Source organism: Mastomys coucha, unplaced genomic scaffold (assembly GCF_008632895.1).
Source record: "Mastomys coucha isolate ucsf_1 unplaced genomic scaffold, UCSF_Mcou_1 pScaffold6, whole genome shotgun sequence".
Taxonomy (NCBI): Eukaryota; Metazoa; Chordata; class Mammalia; order Rodentia; family Muridae; genus Mastomys; species Mastomys coucha.
In genome coordinates this window covers 91392379-91410435 of record NW_022196912.1, presented here as the reverse complement: position 1 = coordinate 91410435, position 18057 = coordinate 91392379, and the positions used below count along the sequence as shown (strand labels likewise).

Sequence of the window (18057 nt, the reverse complement as noted above, 5' to 3'; positions counted from 1 at the left end):
CAGAAATCCGCCTGCCTCTGCCTTCCAAGTGCTGGGATTAAAGGCTGGGATTAATCCCGGCTCATTAGTATCTTTAATTTTTTCTGAGACAAGGTCTTACTTATGTAAAGACCAACATAGCCTTGAACTCAAGTGGTAACCCTGAACCTAGCCTAGCCTCTTTGCACGCTGGAATTACAGGTATAAACTACCACACTCAATTTAAATCTTTTACTAGTACCCTCTGGAATCCTTTCTTCTAATTAACCTTTTGCTCAGAGTCAAACTTGTTCTATATTAATCAACATTTGCTAGACACCATGTTACCCATGCAGATCATTTCTCTGAAAATTTTCACTTTAAAAATATGGAAAATTAGCTGGGTATGGTGGCTCATTACTGCAATTCCTGCACTCCCAAAGGAGGACTAAAAGAACCGAAACTTTCATCCCAAAGTTTCTTGAGCAAGACCCTGCTTCAAGAAACAAAGAACCTGAATGCTTTAGCTCACATCTTTAGAGAAGAGTGAGGCTGAGGCAGAAATCAGCATGATCTTGGGTTAGGAGTCATGAGCCAGGGGGAAAAGGAGGGGGAGGCTGAGTCCTAGTCTTTTGCTGCCGTGTTTCTACTTAAGTTCTGAGATCCAGTCTTTACGAAAAAAACTATCCAAGTTATAGTGTCGACCTTGTTAGAGATGGATACTTCTCTAGGGTTTTTGCTGTTTCCAAAAGGGAAATTCCTGCACATAGCTCAGGAGAGAGTGGCTGCCTTGCATGTTGAGGCTCTGGGTTTGATCTGGGCCACCAGGGGAAAAGATCCAATTAAGATTGTTCATTGTTTATTAAGAAATTCCAGAAATGGGCTTCAAATGAAAAGTGTCACGAATAGAGGGAAAAGGTGCTATGCTGCCGCGGACCGGGATTTCTTGCGGGGGTCCCTTGTTCCATGGGACAAGGGGTTCTGGCCAGGTGGGCACAGGATTCGGCTTTTGACAAACAGACTACACACAAGTGGTGTAAGATCTGAGTGTATTTCTTTAAAAATGGCATGAGGCTTTTATAATCATTGCAAAAGAGAAATAAAAAAATCTGGCAGCTCAACAGTTGAGGTACCTCTGAGGCTATCTGAAACATACTGGGTCTAAAACAGCAGCTATCTCCTCTGAACTGGTGCTGCATCCCCCGGGCCCAAGCACTCTGGGCCCGGGGGAATGCGGGTGCATGAATCTGAGTCCTAGCCCATCTAAGTTCTAGTGCTAGTCCTTCTGCGAGTCTAAGTCCTTCTTCTCCCAGTCCTTCTGCTAGACTGAAGTCACGTAGGCAAGCGACCCCCACACACCAAAGTCAGCAGGGTCTGGTAACTAGGTGTGAAACAGGAGGAAGAGGGGTGGAGCCCTCCCTGTTGAGGTATTCTTATGCAAATTCTCTGGTTCTTGCTGGAGGCAGGCAGAGGGGAATCCTGACCTAACATTATAAGTTAACGTCCTATGTGAAAGAAACCTTTCAATTACTCTCTAGTACTTAAAACATTAAACTAGGATAGTTGGAAACATTGTGTCGGCCAGGAGACAATGTCCAATCTTAACCATTTACAAATCATTACTTGGGGTAGCTTTATGCCTAATTATGAGGCCGTGTTGATGATTGGAAAGACTAATCTGAAACACGTCTGAGTTAGGGGATCCAGCTACTAGTCTGAAATCCAGGAGGCACAGAACCCCTTTTGGGGCCTTATTGCCTCTTATCCTTTATCAGGATTTTATCCTCGATATTATGGATGTGACTGGAGTAGATGAGTGTGCGTGGCATTTCCCCCTTTTTTATTATTTTTTAAGCCAAGTTCAAGAAGGTCTCTCCTCATCGTGGCTAGGGATCTGAAATGTCAATTAATGATAGCAAGCAAGATCATATAACGAGTGTGCGTGGCACTATGCTTCTCTGGTTTCTCTTTTCCTTTCCAGATCTGAAAGTCTGGATCCTAAATGTGTATGAAGCATCAAAGCCAGAAGCAGCAGGTAAGTTCCACTCCAGCCTTGACAACGACAGAGGAGAGGCAATACGCAAAGGAGGTGGAACTTTTCTAGACCTTCCCGGGAAGGAAGGTGAGAGGGATCGGGAGAGGAAGCAGTGGCTGTTTTTCATTCACCTTAATTTTAGAAGCTAAGTAACTTTACCTGAGCCCTGTCTTGTTAAATAAAATTATACATGCTGCTTGGAGAAACCTGTGCTGCTCTGTGGCTTAATTCCCAGAAACCATGTGTACTATGTAGTAACGAAACAGAATCATCTTCAACATACCTTTTTGAAACAAGTGTCATAGCTGGGTAAAGCTATACATTCGCTTGCTAATTTGTTGTTAGCACACACTAAAACACTAAATTAAACCTCTCTCATGTAAAAGAGGATTCCTCCCTCAAAGAGGGGAAATGACTTTAACTGTGGGAAAACCTTTTCAACAGAAATTCTGACAGGAAAAGTGACCACAAGAAAATTGGGTCCCCTCAGACACCATATAATTTGAACATTTTATTTGCGTTTGTCTCTTCTCTCTTTACTCTTTGATGTCTGGCTTTGTTAGAGAACAGTTATCAGGTTCTTACTAGTAGTCTAAACATATATCTCTTATTTTCAGTTTTAAGTATTTGTTAAACTATTATATCCGAAACATTTTAAGATGGACTTTTTCAACTTTTTCTGTTAACTGTGTACCCTTTGGGAGGATTGGTGTGGGGACAAAAACAAAACAAAAGCAACTCAAGATCTCATTTGTGTTTTGTGCTTCTTCTCAAGGTCATGTTTAACTGTCCCAGGCCCTGCGGTCCCATTTGCCCTCACTAGCACTCAGCACGCGCCTACAGGGCTCTGTGCTCACTCTGGACTTTCAACTCACCCTGCACTAGCCAACGCGTCTCCATTCTCTTGGCAACTTGTGCTTTTATGCACATAGCATGTGAAAATATGATTTGCATATCTTAAAAATATCACGAGTGCAAAGAGCAATGCTTTTAAATTGTGGTCCACAATCAAAGTCATACTTTTAAATATAGATGTTAACTAAAATCCCTTTCAGTATTAAGAAGAGTGTTCCAAGTAATTCACATTAAAGGCATTCTATTTGGTAGATGTGTTTATTGGTGGGTTATTTTGCCAGTGTTTTAGTTCACACGTAACTGATATAGACCCTGTCAACAACTAACAATATGATTACTTTACCTGAAAAGTAGAAGCTGTTTCCGTTTATATGCTGTGATTATTTTTTAGTCCTCAAATCTTTTACAGAAAATGATATAGAAAGCATAGTAATAAACTGTAATTTGCCACAACACATTTTTTCCAAATCTTAGAACAACCAGATTTATAGTTGATTTCTTTATTTTATTAGAATTATCAATATACATGGCAGCTTTTTCAAATCTCAGTTCCAAAGTAATTTTTAAAATGGAAAATCATTTTTCTTTAGATGTCATATTCCTAAAGAACTATTAAAATCTATTTATAAACAAAATAATTGATAAACTAACACACTTTAGAAATCAGAATATTTTTAAATTAAAATATTTTAATGAATACAAGATGTCTTTTTAATTAACTATCATAGTTAAATTCATTCTCACAAAACAAAATGGCTTATCCCCACTAATCTCTCAAGTGAGGGAAAGTCATTGGGATTTACACTTAATATAAGTTTTAAATGTGATTATTAAATGATAACATTTATCAATTATAGGAAATGTTCATTTATAGGAGTTTCCTTAGGTCCATCAATCTTAGGCCAAGATTGAGCCCATGTCAACCTTAAAGGTTAGATTCAGTGCACCTCACTTGCCTAATAAGTTTGTCAATTTAAGAATATAGATTTCATTTATAAGGGAGAATAGTAGCCACCCCACTATACAACTGACAAAAAGCCCCCAAAAAACAAACAAACAAAAAAAACCACCAACAAAAGGAAAAAAAAAAACCCCAAAAATCTAAAAAGCAAAAAACAAAAAGAAGTTAAAAATGAACAGGACAGTTTAAAATAATTATTTTAAAATTCTTTAAAAATTTAAGCAGGAATGGTCAATAATCTTGGGTTTAAAATTTCATAGGAAAACCTTATAATGAAGGTACATAGAAATAGCAAAGTCATTACCTTAAAAAACAAAACAAAACAAAACAAAAAAAACAAACCTAGTTTTTTAATAGTCATTGAAGGGATAACAGCCACTTACAGTCTACATTGAAAGGTAATTTTAATGGTAGTTAAGAAAACTAGGAACAAAGAATGCTCTCAAAAACAACAAAAATGATAAACATTTAATGCCTAAAATATACTTAAGGTCCTAAACAAAAACGTTCAAAGTAAAAGGGCCTTGAAAATTTTCCCAACACTTGTTATAAAATCAGTTCTAAATAGCTCATATCCTTTTTGCTTTGGTGTTCTGCCTATCAACTAAACATCTGTACAGTAGAAACCCATCAGGTTCTTTTCAAATGCTTGGCATTATAATGTGATCTCATATCCTTCCTCAAATTAAACTTTGCTCCACATATTCCACACGTATACAGATGAACATCCATATGCTGCTCCAATTGTTCATTATTTGGGAATATCTGAAAGCAGACCTGGCATATAGTCTCACCACCAGACAAATGAGAGATCATATGCCGTACATGGTCATGTTTTCGGAAGTTTCCTTGATCACAAATGGAACAGACGTACCTGGCCATGCCTTTGTGCATATCATTGTGCAGACGCAACTGGCGCTCTCTTAAAAACTGCTTTCCACATGTCTGACAAACAAACTGCTTTTCTTTAGTATGAACAGTATAGTGCTCTCTCAAATGACAGCGCTGATAAAATCCTTTTCCACACAGATTACAAAAATGTTTTCTTCTGTGATCTCTTTCATTTTCTTCCATGATGGCACCTTTGAACATATCTTGGTCTAGGCAGCTAGACATATGTTCAACCACTAAATTTTCAGTTTCAAAACGCTGGCCACAATTAGGACATCGAAAAGGACAAGCAGAATGTTTAAATAACTGCTTTTTCTGGATACTGTTTATTTGGTAATGATTGTCTCTGAAATCATCTAGCATTTCAACAAACATGTCTCTTATCTCAGACTGCTCATCAGGGTTCTCTTCCATGTCCATTTTCTCGTCAGCATTCCCTAGACCATTCATGGTCAGATCCTGAGGCTCTCCACATCTCTGAGCGTGTTCCTGAAGCTGTCTACCCTTGACGAGAATCTGTCCACATTTACCACATGCACAAATATTTTCAATGTGCTTGGCTAAGTAATGAGACGACAGGTCCTCCTCAGTTATTGTGAGTCCACACAACTCACAAGACGCATTCTCTGCGTCCTCCTGTATTGGACTGGTCGTGTTCGGGGGTCTCATGTTCTCTAACCCACCTCTTTCATCCACACTGATGGACATCCGAGGTTTTAGGGTTTTCCTACCACTTTTCTTAATGCCGACCTCTTCCTCAACATAGTATCTATAAAACGGCTCTTCAGGTTCATCTTCTAATTCATCATTGTCAGTGGACTCGTTGCAGTCTTTCTCAGTAACTTTAATAATGTTAAAGTCTTTCATGTCATCTGCAGGGATGTCTTCTGGCTCCATCTTGATGATAATTCTTTTTGTCTCAGCAGCTCTGCTTTTTTCTTCCCCAGCGATTCCAGACTCCACGGGGCTTTTTCTGCTTCCAGTGGTCGAAGCTGAATCATCAGGCGCCTGGCTGGCGTCTTCTCTGTATTTGTCTGTCTGTGCAGAAAATGTTTTAGAAGAATCCTTTTCACCAAGTTCAGCTTTGATGTTACTATCTTTCCCATCTCTAATATCTACTATCCGGTGGTAAGCTCTTGGCGTGTTCTGGTACGAGTGTCTGTTGGTACAGGTCAGCACATGTTCATCTAGTAATTTTTCACAGCTGAAGCCAAATCCACAACTATCACAGGTAAAACTCCGTCCGAAGCGTCGTGACACACGTTCTTTTGGAGTAGATAATTTGGACACAGAGCTTTTTTTACACACATCAAACAGTGGCTCAGGAAAATTAGCCAACTGTAAAGATTCTTCCTCAGGCTCTCTGTTATGCGGCGTATTCACTGTTGAACTGGGCTCCGCACACCACCTGTTGGCTTCACTGCCATTTCTAGTCACTGTGTCTTCATACATTCTTACCCCAAATATCATCTTGCTGTTCTGTTTGCTGGAAGCAGAAGACGAACATTTTGAACTAGAACAGTCTGAGTCCTGTATGTCTTCCAAGCAGTCAGGAACATTGTACAGCTGGAGGTAGTTCATTGCCACTTTGAACTGCTCAAAACTGGAAGGAGCGGTCATAATCTTTCCTAAATACATGAACTGCAAAATGAGATCAAAACACTCGGCACTTATTTTCATGTTGCTGAGGTTCAGTTGTGCAGTACTGTGCTGATGGTTCATGAAAAACATCCGAAAGTAGGAGCTGCAGGCAGCCAGGACCGCTTTGTGTGCTTGGAAGTAGATGTCGTCAATGGCAATGCAGCAGTCACAGAGAAAGCCCCACTCTCTCTGGTTGTTCAGCTGCTGCAGGACATAGCTGCTGTGGCTGGGCTTCGCCATCTTCTATAGATCAAACCTAGGTAAAATAAAGACATAACAGTCAGCTACTAGGAAGGCACTTTAAAAAGGACATTTTAGCACAATTTTTGACTTGTGTACCTCTGCTATTACAACCAAAGCATGGTTTTCTAGACTAATGAAGCAAAAGCTGGTAATTTTTTAAGTTTGAAGATGAAAACACCTAGTCATTTATTTGGTTTTCTCATACCGAACAAAAGGAATCAGAAGCAAAACCCTTAATATTTTTTCAATTAAAAACAAATGCAAACCCAGGATCTCTCAGTTGGTGGAGTCCTTGTCTTAGAAAGCATGAGGGCCAGGCTCTGACGTGTCTGGTGTGCTGGAGCAGTCTTTAGTCCCTTACAGCCGCACTCAGGAGGCAGAGGCAGGCAGTTCTCTATGAATTCCAGACCAGCCTGGTCTACAGAGTAAGTTCCAGGCCAGCCAAGGCAACTCAGTGAGACTCTGTATCCACACAAATGAATGAGGAATCGTGAGGACTACCAGAAACGTAGTTTCTGAGATTTAAGATTTAAATCTTAAATTTAAGATTGCCGGGCATGGGGCAGATCCATGAGACCTGCTGCAACCCGCTAGCCTACTTGGGAAGTTCTAAGCCAACAAGAAACCCTGTCTCAAAAAACAAGGTAGACAGCACCCAAGGAACAACACCCAAGATTGACCACTGGCCTCCACATGCATACACACACATTCACGTGTGTGCCCATCTGTACAAAAATAAACATACACACACACAAAAACTGTTTTCATCCTAGAGGGAAAACACATAATAAATCTGAAAGAGACCATACATTAATTCAAAAGATACAAACAACAAAAGTAAATAAAACAACTTAAAAGTTAATTAATTTGAGTGATGAGCACTAAAAACCTTTTGAATGTTTTGATAGTAAGGAACTGCTGCTTGTTTTAAAAGTGCAATATGGGTCTTTTTTTTTTTTTTCTTACCATGTTAAAAATCTTCCCTTTTCAAATTCACTTTGGGTTTTAAAAAATTATTTCATGTGTCTATGCATGTGTTCCATACACATGCAGGAGCCTATAGCAGCCAGAGAGGGCATTATAGTCCTTGGAAGTGGAGTTACAACATGAAAGTGCCCGAGTGCTGAGAACCCAACCAGGGTCATGTGCAAGAGCAGTAAGCCATTACCTGCTCAGCCATCTCTCCAGCCCCTACTGTGGGTTTTTGTGAGAACTCACTCTAACTCAGGCTAAGCTCAGACTCTGAATCCTTCTACTTCAGCCTCCTGAATGCTGTGTGAACCACCACATGGGGTTAAGAACTTATATCTTTTAGATAAATGTATGAAAGTACTTACAAAGTTACATATTTGAAACAAACCTCAAAACAAAGGAGGAATGAAGGCTGTGTTAACTATTGAAGCAGAGCCACAGACTTTCATTTCATATTTGCTTGAAACTTCACAGGAAAAAGTTTATTAGGGCTAGAGAATGCTTAGTAGATAAGAGCATTTGTTCTTTTTTTTTTAAAGATTTATTTTATTTATTTTATGTGTATGAGTACACTGTAGCTGTACAGATAGATGGCCATGAGCCATCATGTGTGTTGCTGCTCTCCGGCCCTGCTCGCTCAGGCCATGCTCACTCCAGTGTAATTCACTGTAGCTATCTTCAGACGCACCAGCAGAGAGCGTCATCTCATTACAGGTGCCTGTGAGCCACCATGTGGTTGCTCAGGACCTTCAGAAGAGCAGTCAGTGCTCTTACCCGCTGAGCCATCTCTGGCAGCGCATTTGTTCTTCTTACAGAGGACCTACATTTGGTTCCCAGTACCCACACGGCAGCTAACAACCATCTGTAACTCCAGTTCCTGGGGATTCAACGCCCTTTTCAGGTCTCCATGGGTAGTGTACACAAGTGGTGCACAAACATAAATGAAATACCAACACATACAAACTAAAATAAAAAATATTATAAAAAATTCTATGAAAGAACCTACTGTGCTTGGTGAGGTAAGTCCCTAGCACTTGGGTGGATCTCTGTGAGCACCAGGACAGCCAGGGATATATAGTGAGACCGTGTCTCAAAAAACAGAAAACAAACTTTATTAGGTTATAGAGAGATTACACCAGTAGTTTGTAGTCAGAATACAACTTTTATCATTCACCATGTGGTTAAGGGGAAAAGAAGCAATGGATATTTGGGAATACCTGTCTGTAACTCTACTTCCTGGGCTTCTGTCACCATCACACAGACATAAATGCAGGCATAACACCAATGAACATAAAAAACAAACAAACACCCAAAAAACAAAAACCCGCGGACTTACATTAATGAGTACTTATACGCCAGGTGTATACTTTACTTTTACGGTAGTTTAACTCAAATAGTATCACAGTATATAGACCTCTCTGTAACTTTAACATTGATGGACAGTGTAAATATTAATATAGTGAGTTAATTTGGGGTAAGGGGGAATTTTAAAATCCTAAAGGTTCAATTATATTACAAAGCAAAAATAAAATCCAATTTAAAGGTGGACATAACATATACCCATAATCAAAGGCTGGGACAGGATGATTTTGAGTTCAAGGCCAGCCTAGATTACACAGAGAGTTCCAGGCTAATCAGGTATACATAGCTAGACCCTGATTTTTGTTTTGTGTATGTGTGTTTTAAAGAGATATAAAAGCCAGGCGGTGGTGGTGCACGCCTTTAATCCCAGCCCTTGGGAGGCAGAAGCAGGTGGATTTCTGAGTTCGAGGCCAGCCTGGTCTACAGAGTGAGTTCCAGGACAGCCAGGGCTACACAGAGAAACCCTGTCTTGAAAAACAAACAAACAAACAAACAAACAAACAAAAGACAAAAAAAAAAGTTTTCTAAATCTTAGTCTCAAATTTTAATCTGTACCCATAAAACTTAAAAAAAAAAAAAAAAAATCAAACCCAGCAAACTGGAGATAGTTCAATTCCCAGCAAACACATGGTGGCTCACAACCATCTGTAATGGGATCTGATGCCCTCTTCTGGTGTGTCTGAAGAGAGTGACAGTGTACTCACATACATGAAAATAAATAAATAAATCTTTTAAAAAAGAATTATATAAAACAAATCTACACAGTAATATAACCAAATGCAAAGATAAGAAAGTATACAACAACACTGACCCAAGCTCATCTTAAGAAGGGTTAGATTTCGAGCTCACTAGCTATTCTACTGTAGGATTCACAGAAAGGTTTAATAAAAAATAAAGAAAAACAAGCAAAAAGGATCAAAAGCTCTTAAAGGCTTTCTAGTAGTAACAGTTATTGAAAACTGAAAGAAACCAGAGTGGAACCTAGCGATGCCCACACAGAACAGAGATGAAACTGAGTGGGAGAGGGTGAGGGTCCTGTACTGCTCTTCCACTGTGCAACCTGCTTAGTCTTTTTCTCCAGTAGTAAGGTGCGAATAACAATGACTCCAATAACAAAGACAAAGAATCACACAACTAATGTGTAAAACTTGGCATTGGCCATGTAATAAGTAACGGAAACAATACCGGCTGCAGTTGCAATGGTGGCCAAATTTATCTGAGTACCAGGGGGTAAATCTAACTAGATAAGTTTCCTTCCAAGTAAAAGAAATGACAGAGTCAAAAAACTTGTTAGCTAAATGGAAAACACTGATTTGGCCACTAACAAAAATGAATACAAGTATATAACCACTTTTTTGGGGGGGGGGGTTGGAGACAGGGTTTCTCTGTATAGCGCTGGCTATCCTGGAACTCACTCTGTAGACCAACCAGGCTGGCCTCAAACTCAGAAATCCTCCTGCCTCTGCCTCCCAAGTGCTGGGATTAAAGGCATGCACCATCACGCCAGCCCAGCTATAATCACTTTTCAACTAGTTAAAATTCAGGAACTCTGTATTAACCCAAGCAAGCACTCCTCCCATCAGTACAGCCTCTAAAGCACTTTGATGCACATTTATTCGTTCAATAAATCACAAACTGCATACACCATGGGGACTAGCAAGGGCACAAGAACATGTGGAGTTATCTTCCATAGATTATGGATTTCACACAGCATGTAATCAGGAAGTGCCTGCTCTAAAGAAGGCAGCACACGGTGCTAGAGAACAAGAACGAGTCCAAGGACTGGTGTGAACCCCGTGTATTGCAATCCTGTCTTCCCACCCTACTATGAGATGTCGAAAGTAGCTGGGTATGGTGGTACATGCCTTCAATTCTAGCGCTTGGGAGGCAGAAACAGGAGGGTCCCTCAGTTTCAGGCCAGCCTAGTCTGAAGGGTGTTCCAGGACAGCAAGCTCCCTTCTCTATTCCAGAAAAGAAATTGTATTAAGCATTTACTTTTGCTTTCTTTTTAATTTTTTATTTATGACTTATCACAATGTTAGGACTAGGGAGATGGCTCACTGACTAAGAACACTTGTTGCTCTTACAGAGGGCCTGGATTCAATTCCTAACACTCACATGGTGACTCACAACTGCCTGTAACTCCAGTTCTAGGGGCTCTGATACCCTCTTCAGACTTCAGTGGGTAACAGGCACACACGTGGCATACAAACATACATAGAGGGAAAACACTCATGCACACAAAATAATACAATAAACAGATCCTAAGAAAACATTCCTGAGTGTGACTTTAATTCAATTACTAGGAGGCAGATGGCAAAATTCATGAGTTCCAGACAAAGGCCTGGTCTACATGGTGAGTTCTAGGCCAGTCAAGAGCTACACAGTGAGATCCTGGTTTGTTTGTCAAACAAACAGACAAACAACAAAAAACTCACCAGAATTTAGTAAGCTTTATATTATGTAGCTCATCAAGAAGTCTTTTTTCTTTTTTTTTTTTTTGAAAGAAACTATTTTATGTACATGAGTACACTGTCCGGCCTTCAGACACACCAGAAGGTGGCATCAGATCCCATTACAGATGGTTGTGGATCACTATGTGGTTGCTGGGAATTGAACTCAGGACCTCTGGAAAAGCAGCCAGTGCTCTAACCCGCTGAGCCATCTCTCCATCCATCAAGAAGTTTATTTACATAAACAGAGTCCTTATTTTTACCTGCTCTGGTTTTTGTGATTATAATCTGTTACTGTATTGGTTTGTTACCAGCTATCACTGGAAGAACATGTTTATCGCAGCTGGGCTGGGACAGAAAGTCAAACCCTCAACTTGCATTCAAAGGTCTGATACCCACGTCAGTATCAGCATTAAAGAGGCAGAGAGCCAGTACATCATACACTACAACTGAAAATTACTTGGAAAATGTTTACCAGCTTATTTTAAACATCAAAATGCTCAAGAAACTCATCAATTGTATCAAGCAATTCGGACAGTCATAAGCCTATAGAGAACCAGACAGTGGTGGCGCATGCCTTTAATCCCAGCATGTGGGAGGCAGAGGCAGGTGGATTTCTGAGTTCAGGACAGCCTAGTCTACAGAATGAGTTCCAGGACAGCCAGGGCTACACAGAGAAACTCTGTCTCGAAAAAAACAAAACAACAACAAAAAAAACCCTATAGAGAACAGATCTTAATCTAAGTTCAAGAGTCTTATCTCATAAATTAGGTGCTGGGACTATAGACAAGTATTCCTATGTACCTGAGATGGTACTAAAACTGTCTTGGTACTATCCAGTATGGTCTTCGGCAAAGATCATCAACTAAGGATGAGGGATGGGTCCTGAACTCAGGTGCTACTTACTGCATAAGTGCTGAGCCTCTTCAGAAGGACAGCTGTAATGAGGCTTTATCTGTCTTTACTGACATGTTCCCTAATACTATGAAAGCTTTTGTTTTTGCTTTTTTAAAGAAAGGGCCTCATATAGTCTAAGCTATCCTCAAACACTATTTGTAGTAGAGGATGACCTTGAACTTCTGATCATCTTACTTCTGCACCCGCAGGCTTGTAGGAGCTATTTTTAGTAAATTTCTCACTGACATAGTAAAATTTGAGTAATGATTTTTTTCTGTGGATAAATCTCTTGAATGGTAATTAACAGGTTTTGCCCGATTATATAAGGGTGTGTAAATACGTACATAAAGTAGTGGTAGCATACACCTTTTATCCCAGTTCTTCACCACAGGGCTACACAGGGAAAGAGAAGAGAGACACTTGTAGCAATAACTAGTTGTAGAGATTCCTCAAGATAAAAGGTTTTATCACTTAAGTGACAAACGCAAAAATCATTCACCATTTAAACCAGGCGTTCTGGCTAGCTATTAAATTCAGTACTTAGTACAGGAAGTCCTGAATTTATAATTGGATAATGTTCCAAAACTTATTTTTAAGTTATTTGGAACCTGAAACACGCATTCCCATAGAAACAATGCTATAAATGGTGGCTCAGTTTTGTTCTCACACCCACAAGTCTGTTAAAGCCACCATGTGCCTGTATCAGTCTCAACAGTGCTGGTGTATGCTGTGTCATTAGCCCTCACCGATGTAAGGAGCAGCGTGGTACAGTAATGCCCACTGTACGGAACCCTCAAGGACAGGGACAATGCTTAAAGGCCTTTAGTGTTCTTGTGGTCGCAGTCTTCCTACACGGCTTGCACTTAGCACATGTTAAGAAAGGAAAAAGAAAAAAAAAGTCTTGGAAACAGGCACTACTAGATACAGGTGCCAGCTCTCGCAGCTCAGTAACTCCCAGGAACCTTTGCAGCCCTTGAATCCTACTTCTCAACCATCAAAGCAGGACAGTCACATTCAGCCAAGGACTCCTGCATTAGCTAGCAACCACAGTGTTTTTGGCAATCTAATTTTTAAAAGTTAATGTCATCATATTGAACACAATTTATAAAATTTCATGAAAAATCAAGCTCAATTTACTACTTTGCAAATCAGAAAGCAAACCCAGGCTCTTAGACAGTGACTGTCAATCTTCCTAATGGTGAGACCCTTTAATACAGTTTCTCATGCTGGGGTGATGCCCAACTATCAAGTTATTTCTGTTGCTACTGTTATGAATCATGATGTAAATATCTGATTTGCAGGATATGTGACCCTTGTGAAAGAGTTGTTCAACCCCCCCCCACCAATGGGGTCGCAACCCACAGGTTGAGAAACACTGTTCTACGAGGTTAAGCAACATGCTCAGTCACATCTAATTTGGGTGGCTGTAAGGGTCAGACCTGGGTCTCCATCCTCCTAGTCTAGGCTCCTCCTGTCACCAACAGTGCCTGTGACCACACCACCTGACTTCTCCTCACCAATAGGCCTTGCCGAATGCAGGAACTGTTCACATTTACTCAAAACTCAGACTGCTGCTCCTTGACTTGTCTGTTTCTGTTCCCCTGGTCAAACCAACAGCTGTCACTTCTAAAAGGCACGCTGGTCTGCCATTTTAATCTCCGATAGGCTGTGAAACAATCTACATAATTTTCATCTTTGAGGCCCTTTGTTATGTACTGAGAAGAAGGTAACCAAATTGTCTTTTGGCTTCATGGCAGGTCAATGGTTAATAAATGCTACCAACTAACACGAATGAGCCATTTCTGTCGTTCAGCTGGATCCCATGTCTAGAAATGGAATTCATCCACACAGAAGGCAGAGGGAAGGAAATGGAGTTTTGAACTCTGCTTTTTCTCCAGTATAAGAGGAAAGGTATTTTACATATCCATTTTTAACCCTCTAAACTAGAGGCAGTATAGCCATTTTCTGAACACCGGAGGGCAGTGTAGGCGCCTCTGACCTACACCCAGCCACAGCACCAAGTTGGTCCCCCAGCACATGGCATTTGTATTAGTTCATTTTGTAGTACTTTTACTTATTCCAAAGTACTGGCTCTGTGAACCCACACTGTCTGCCACAATTCTTAACAACTCGAAGGCAGGCTGCTTTAGAATTTCAGTATAACTGCTGTATGGCCTGCCAGGGAGCTCGCACACTGTCTGCTTCCTCTTCTCAGCAGAGCCTGTGAGTTGAATGAGGAATACTGTTTCCAATTCTGCAGTTCCAGTGCTGTTAGTTCTAAACAAAACTGAGAAAACTTTGTTTTCTTTTTGGAGAAAGGGTCTCTCTATTATGCTGGCCTCTAGAGATCAGCCTGCCTCTGCAACTGAGTGCTAGACTCAAAAGGCACGTGCTACCACAGCTATTAAAACTCCAATTTTTTTTTCCCCAGACAGGATTTCTCTGTATAGCCCTGGCTGTCCCGGAACTCACTCTGTAGACCAGGCTGGCCTCCAACTCAACCCGCCTGCCTCTGCCTCCCAAGAGCTGCGCCACCACACCCAGCAAAACTCCAAAATTTTATCTAATTAAAATAAATGAAATAAAACCAACAAGAAGTACCAGTAAAAAAGATTCACTCTAAACATAATTCCATTCCTAAGCCTTAAATCTCTTAAGACTTCTTCTATCCCCAAACTTGTGAAAAACGAAAGCCTTCCTTATTTCATACATGCCATCCCCTTGCTTAGAACCATCTTTGGGGTACCTTTCCTGATTTAGGATGAGGCAGGCACCTCTTCTGTGCTGCAAAAGCCTGCCCATGAGCCACAGGGAGATAAGAGATGGGCCATCTAAACTGGAGGTTGTATGTTCCTTGACATGAAGGCGTTGCATCAGTCATTATTACAACTCTAGTAGTTGCTTGACATTTAATTGATATTTAATGAGTTTTTTTAATGAGTTTTTTCAAGGGATAAATGTTGAACTGGGCAAGTTATATTTTGCTCATCAGTTTTTGCTTATGGCTGTCACCGAAACTTTTACATAGTTGTTATCAGCTTATAGGGCCTCTTTCAGACATTAGTGAACAGATTCTTTCAATGCCCTGAGATAGGCTTTTAATTATCCATACTTTGTGAATGAAGAAAACATGTGCAGTAGTTAACTACCCATCTTGTAAACAGAAGCTGGGGATGAAACCCTAACTCTTGATTCAAAATGCAGAGTTTCAGTTTCTATAGCTCAGACACCACTTTCTGGGTATGATTATTCGGTGAAGCGCCCCTCTGGAACATTCTAAGCCTCCCACAGTCACTCTTTCCATCACTGTACAAGCTCCCAGCATTCTTGTCTTATCTTGTAGGCACGCAGAAGGCACCCCCTTCCCCATCTCCTTTTCCATCTGCTGACCACCATGCCCACCCCCATTGCTGACAATTTCAAGTGGGAGGGAGCTCTTCAGTTAGCTCGTAAAAGGATAACATGCACCTCACACGGGAAACTAACAGGAAATATAATCAGCAATTTATTATTTAATATTTACTTTTTTAGTTTTATTTATTTTTTGGTGACAGGATCTCACTATGTAGGTATACTAAGCTGGTCTCGACCCACAGAAATCCACTTGCCTCTATCTTCTAAGTGCTGGGATTAAAGTCATGTACCCCACACACTGCTAATCTTTAATATTTTTTAAAGATTTATTTATTTATTTATTTATTTTATGCAGGAGTATACCACCACTGCTCTCTTCAGACACACCAGAAGAGGGCACCAGACCCCCTAACAGATGGCTGTGAGCCACCATGTATTTGCTGGGAATTGAACTCAGGACCTCAGGAAGAGCAATTGGTGCTCTTAACCACTAAACCATCTCTCCAGCCGTATCCTTTAATTTTTAATACTCATTATTATAGTTTACAGTGCTGGGGGCTGAACATAGGGTCTTAGGGATGATAGGCAAGCACTCTCCTACTAAGACATACACCTCCAAGTCTTCAAATGGGATTTTGAGAACAATTTACATTCACATAGTAGTGTTTTCAAAAAGCACCCCCCCCCGCCCCCCCGCCAATGCAGTTGGTAACACATGCCTTTGATCCCAGCACTTAGGAGGCAGAGACAGATGGATCTCTGTGAGTTCCAGGACAGCCAATGCTATACAGAGAGACCCCCACCCATCTCAAAAGCAGCATGCCCTCAACACCTTCAAGTAAGTACTGTGACTAAATCTGTACCTGCTATTTTGGAGCTTTACTTGGAAATCGACTTCACAGCTCATCCACCTTGAATACACTGGGCTAAGTAGCTTTGTAATGACTATACAGGTCAAAATATCAGTATACTTAGAAATCTACCTTAAATATGTAAGATTTGAAATGTGGGTGGAATGCAGGCACTTCCCCAACCCCCACTGCCAGTCCACAGCATAACTTAAAACAGCACTCATTAATGCCCTCCGTTCCTCCAATTTCCTTTCTATCAAGTTTCTCTTGCAGCTTTGGATGCTGATCATGAGGAAGCCACACCATCACAAAAAGGCACAGGGATACCTTGGCAATGGTCTTTGTGGCAAGTGTACCTACTCGTTCCCAATGCTAAGTTAAGAAGCTCTCTCCACTGGAAGGGTTTGTTTTAATGAGTGTATAGTCTGCATAAATCAATCAGATAAGAGATTGCAACATTTGCTAAGGGTGAGAAGAAGCCCACCAAGATGAACTGCATGAGGACTAACCTAAAACAGTAGCCCTCCTAAACATAAAAACTTTCACGTTACTAAGTTATAGAATATTACATCAGCTCAATGCAAGCCCCCTGTCACCGTCACACACCTGGGAATTTTCAACAATCTGAGTTATGAGAAGAAAGCATGAGCCTATGAATGGGAACAGGCCAGGGTGAGGCACACACAGCAAGATGCTCCAATGCTGCCTTCATGTTTTTAAACAAGGAATTGATTGTTCACAGTGATTATCTCTGGGGAGTGGGAGTCAAAGGGACTTTCAGTTTTGTAGTTTATGTACTTCAGTATAGTCTGAACTTTTATAAAGAGCATACATTTTTATCATTGAAAAAGGTGTTCCCACTTTGAGAAAAATAAGCATAAATAACTTAATTAGGCTCACATAAAAACATATGAACAGCAAAGCATTTTCATTATTTTATCACCAGAGACAATACCAAAAGAAACTATCAAAAAATACTCCAGAGACCTAAGTGTACTTCAAGCAGATGTTTTACATATTTAACCCTCCCAAAACAAGACTGCTGCCTAAAAATATTTTTTTTCTACATTCTAACACAAACTTTTCCCCCTCTTTTAGGCAAATTTCTGTCTAGAGAAGAACAGGCCTTTTAAAAAAAAAGAAGGCAGCAATATTTTTTCCGGAATGGTGTTGCAAGGAAGGAACACTGGACACTTTGGAAAGGCCTCCAATTGTACCAGAAACTGACAAAAGTGGAGGAATGTGGAGGAATGAGGAAGCAGAGGTACAAACATTTGGCAGCTACCATGAAATAAAAACAAGGTCATGAGCAGGACTGGCAGCACAAGCCTTTCATTCTGGCACTGCGGATGCAGAAACAGGCACATCTCTTAAGAGTTTGAGGCCAGCCTGGTCTAAAGTTCTAGGTCATCCAGGGCTACATAGTGAGAGCCTGCTTCACAAAACCAAAACTCACTAGGTCAGAAGCCTAGGGTGGTGGTGCAGGCCCGTTATCCCACCACTAGGTGAGCAGCTGAAGCAGGAGGACCGAAAGCTAAGGCTGGCCCTAGACCAAACAGTGAGAATCTAGCTTTAAAAAACAAA

At 40.6% G+C, this 18057-nt stretch overlaps 1 protein-coding gene and 2 long non-coding RNA genes across 9 annotated transcripts in view; 2 read left to right on the top strand and 1 right to left on the bottom strand.

Annotated features, from left to right (window-relative positions):
* LOC116080151 overlaps positions 1-14775 on the top strand; it is a 25637-nt gene extending 10862 nt beyond the window's left edge. For all 3 annotated transcript variants that reach the window (XR_004114330.1, XR_004114329.1, XR_004114328.1), the window contains 2 exons: positions 1940-1993; positions 14026-14775. This is a non-coding gene — a long non-coding RNA (uncharacterized LOC116080151). The remainder of the gene's footprint in view (positions 1-1939; positions 1994-14025) is intronic.
* The window catches only part of Zbtb1 (zinc finger and BTB domain containing 1), a 27659-nt gene that overhangs the window by 6032 nt on the left and 3570 nt on the right, over positions 1-18057 (bottom strand). For 3 of the 5 annotated variants that reach the window (XM_031356425.1, XM_031356428.1, XM_031356426.1), the window contains exon 2: positions 3091-6597. In XM_031356425.1, the coding sequence (XP_031212285.1) occupies positions 4440-6581 (2142 nt within the window). In that variant the 5' untranslated portion in view covers positions 6582-6597 and the 3' untranslated portion in view covers positions 3091-4439. Of the gene's footprint in view, positions 1-3090; positions 6598-8562; positions 9242-18057 lie in introns of those variants that run through there. The other 2 variants (XM_031356429.1, XM_031356430.1) reach the window with 2 other exon arrangements.
* On the top strand, positions 16066-17785 carry LOC116080153. The gene is made up of 2 exons (XR_004114332.1): positions 16066-16460; positions 17572-17785. It is a non-coding gene; the product is annotated as an uncharacterized LOC116080153 (long non-coding RNA).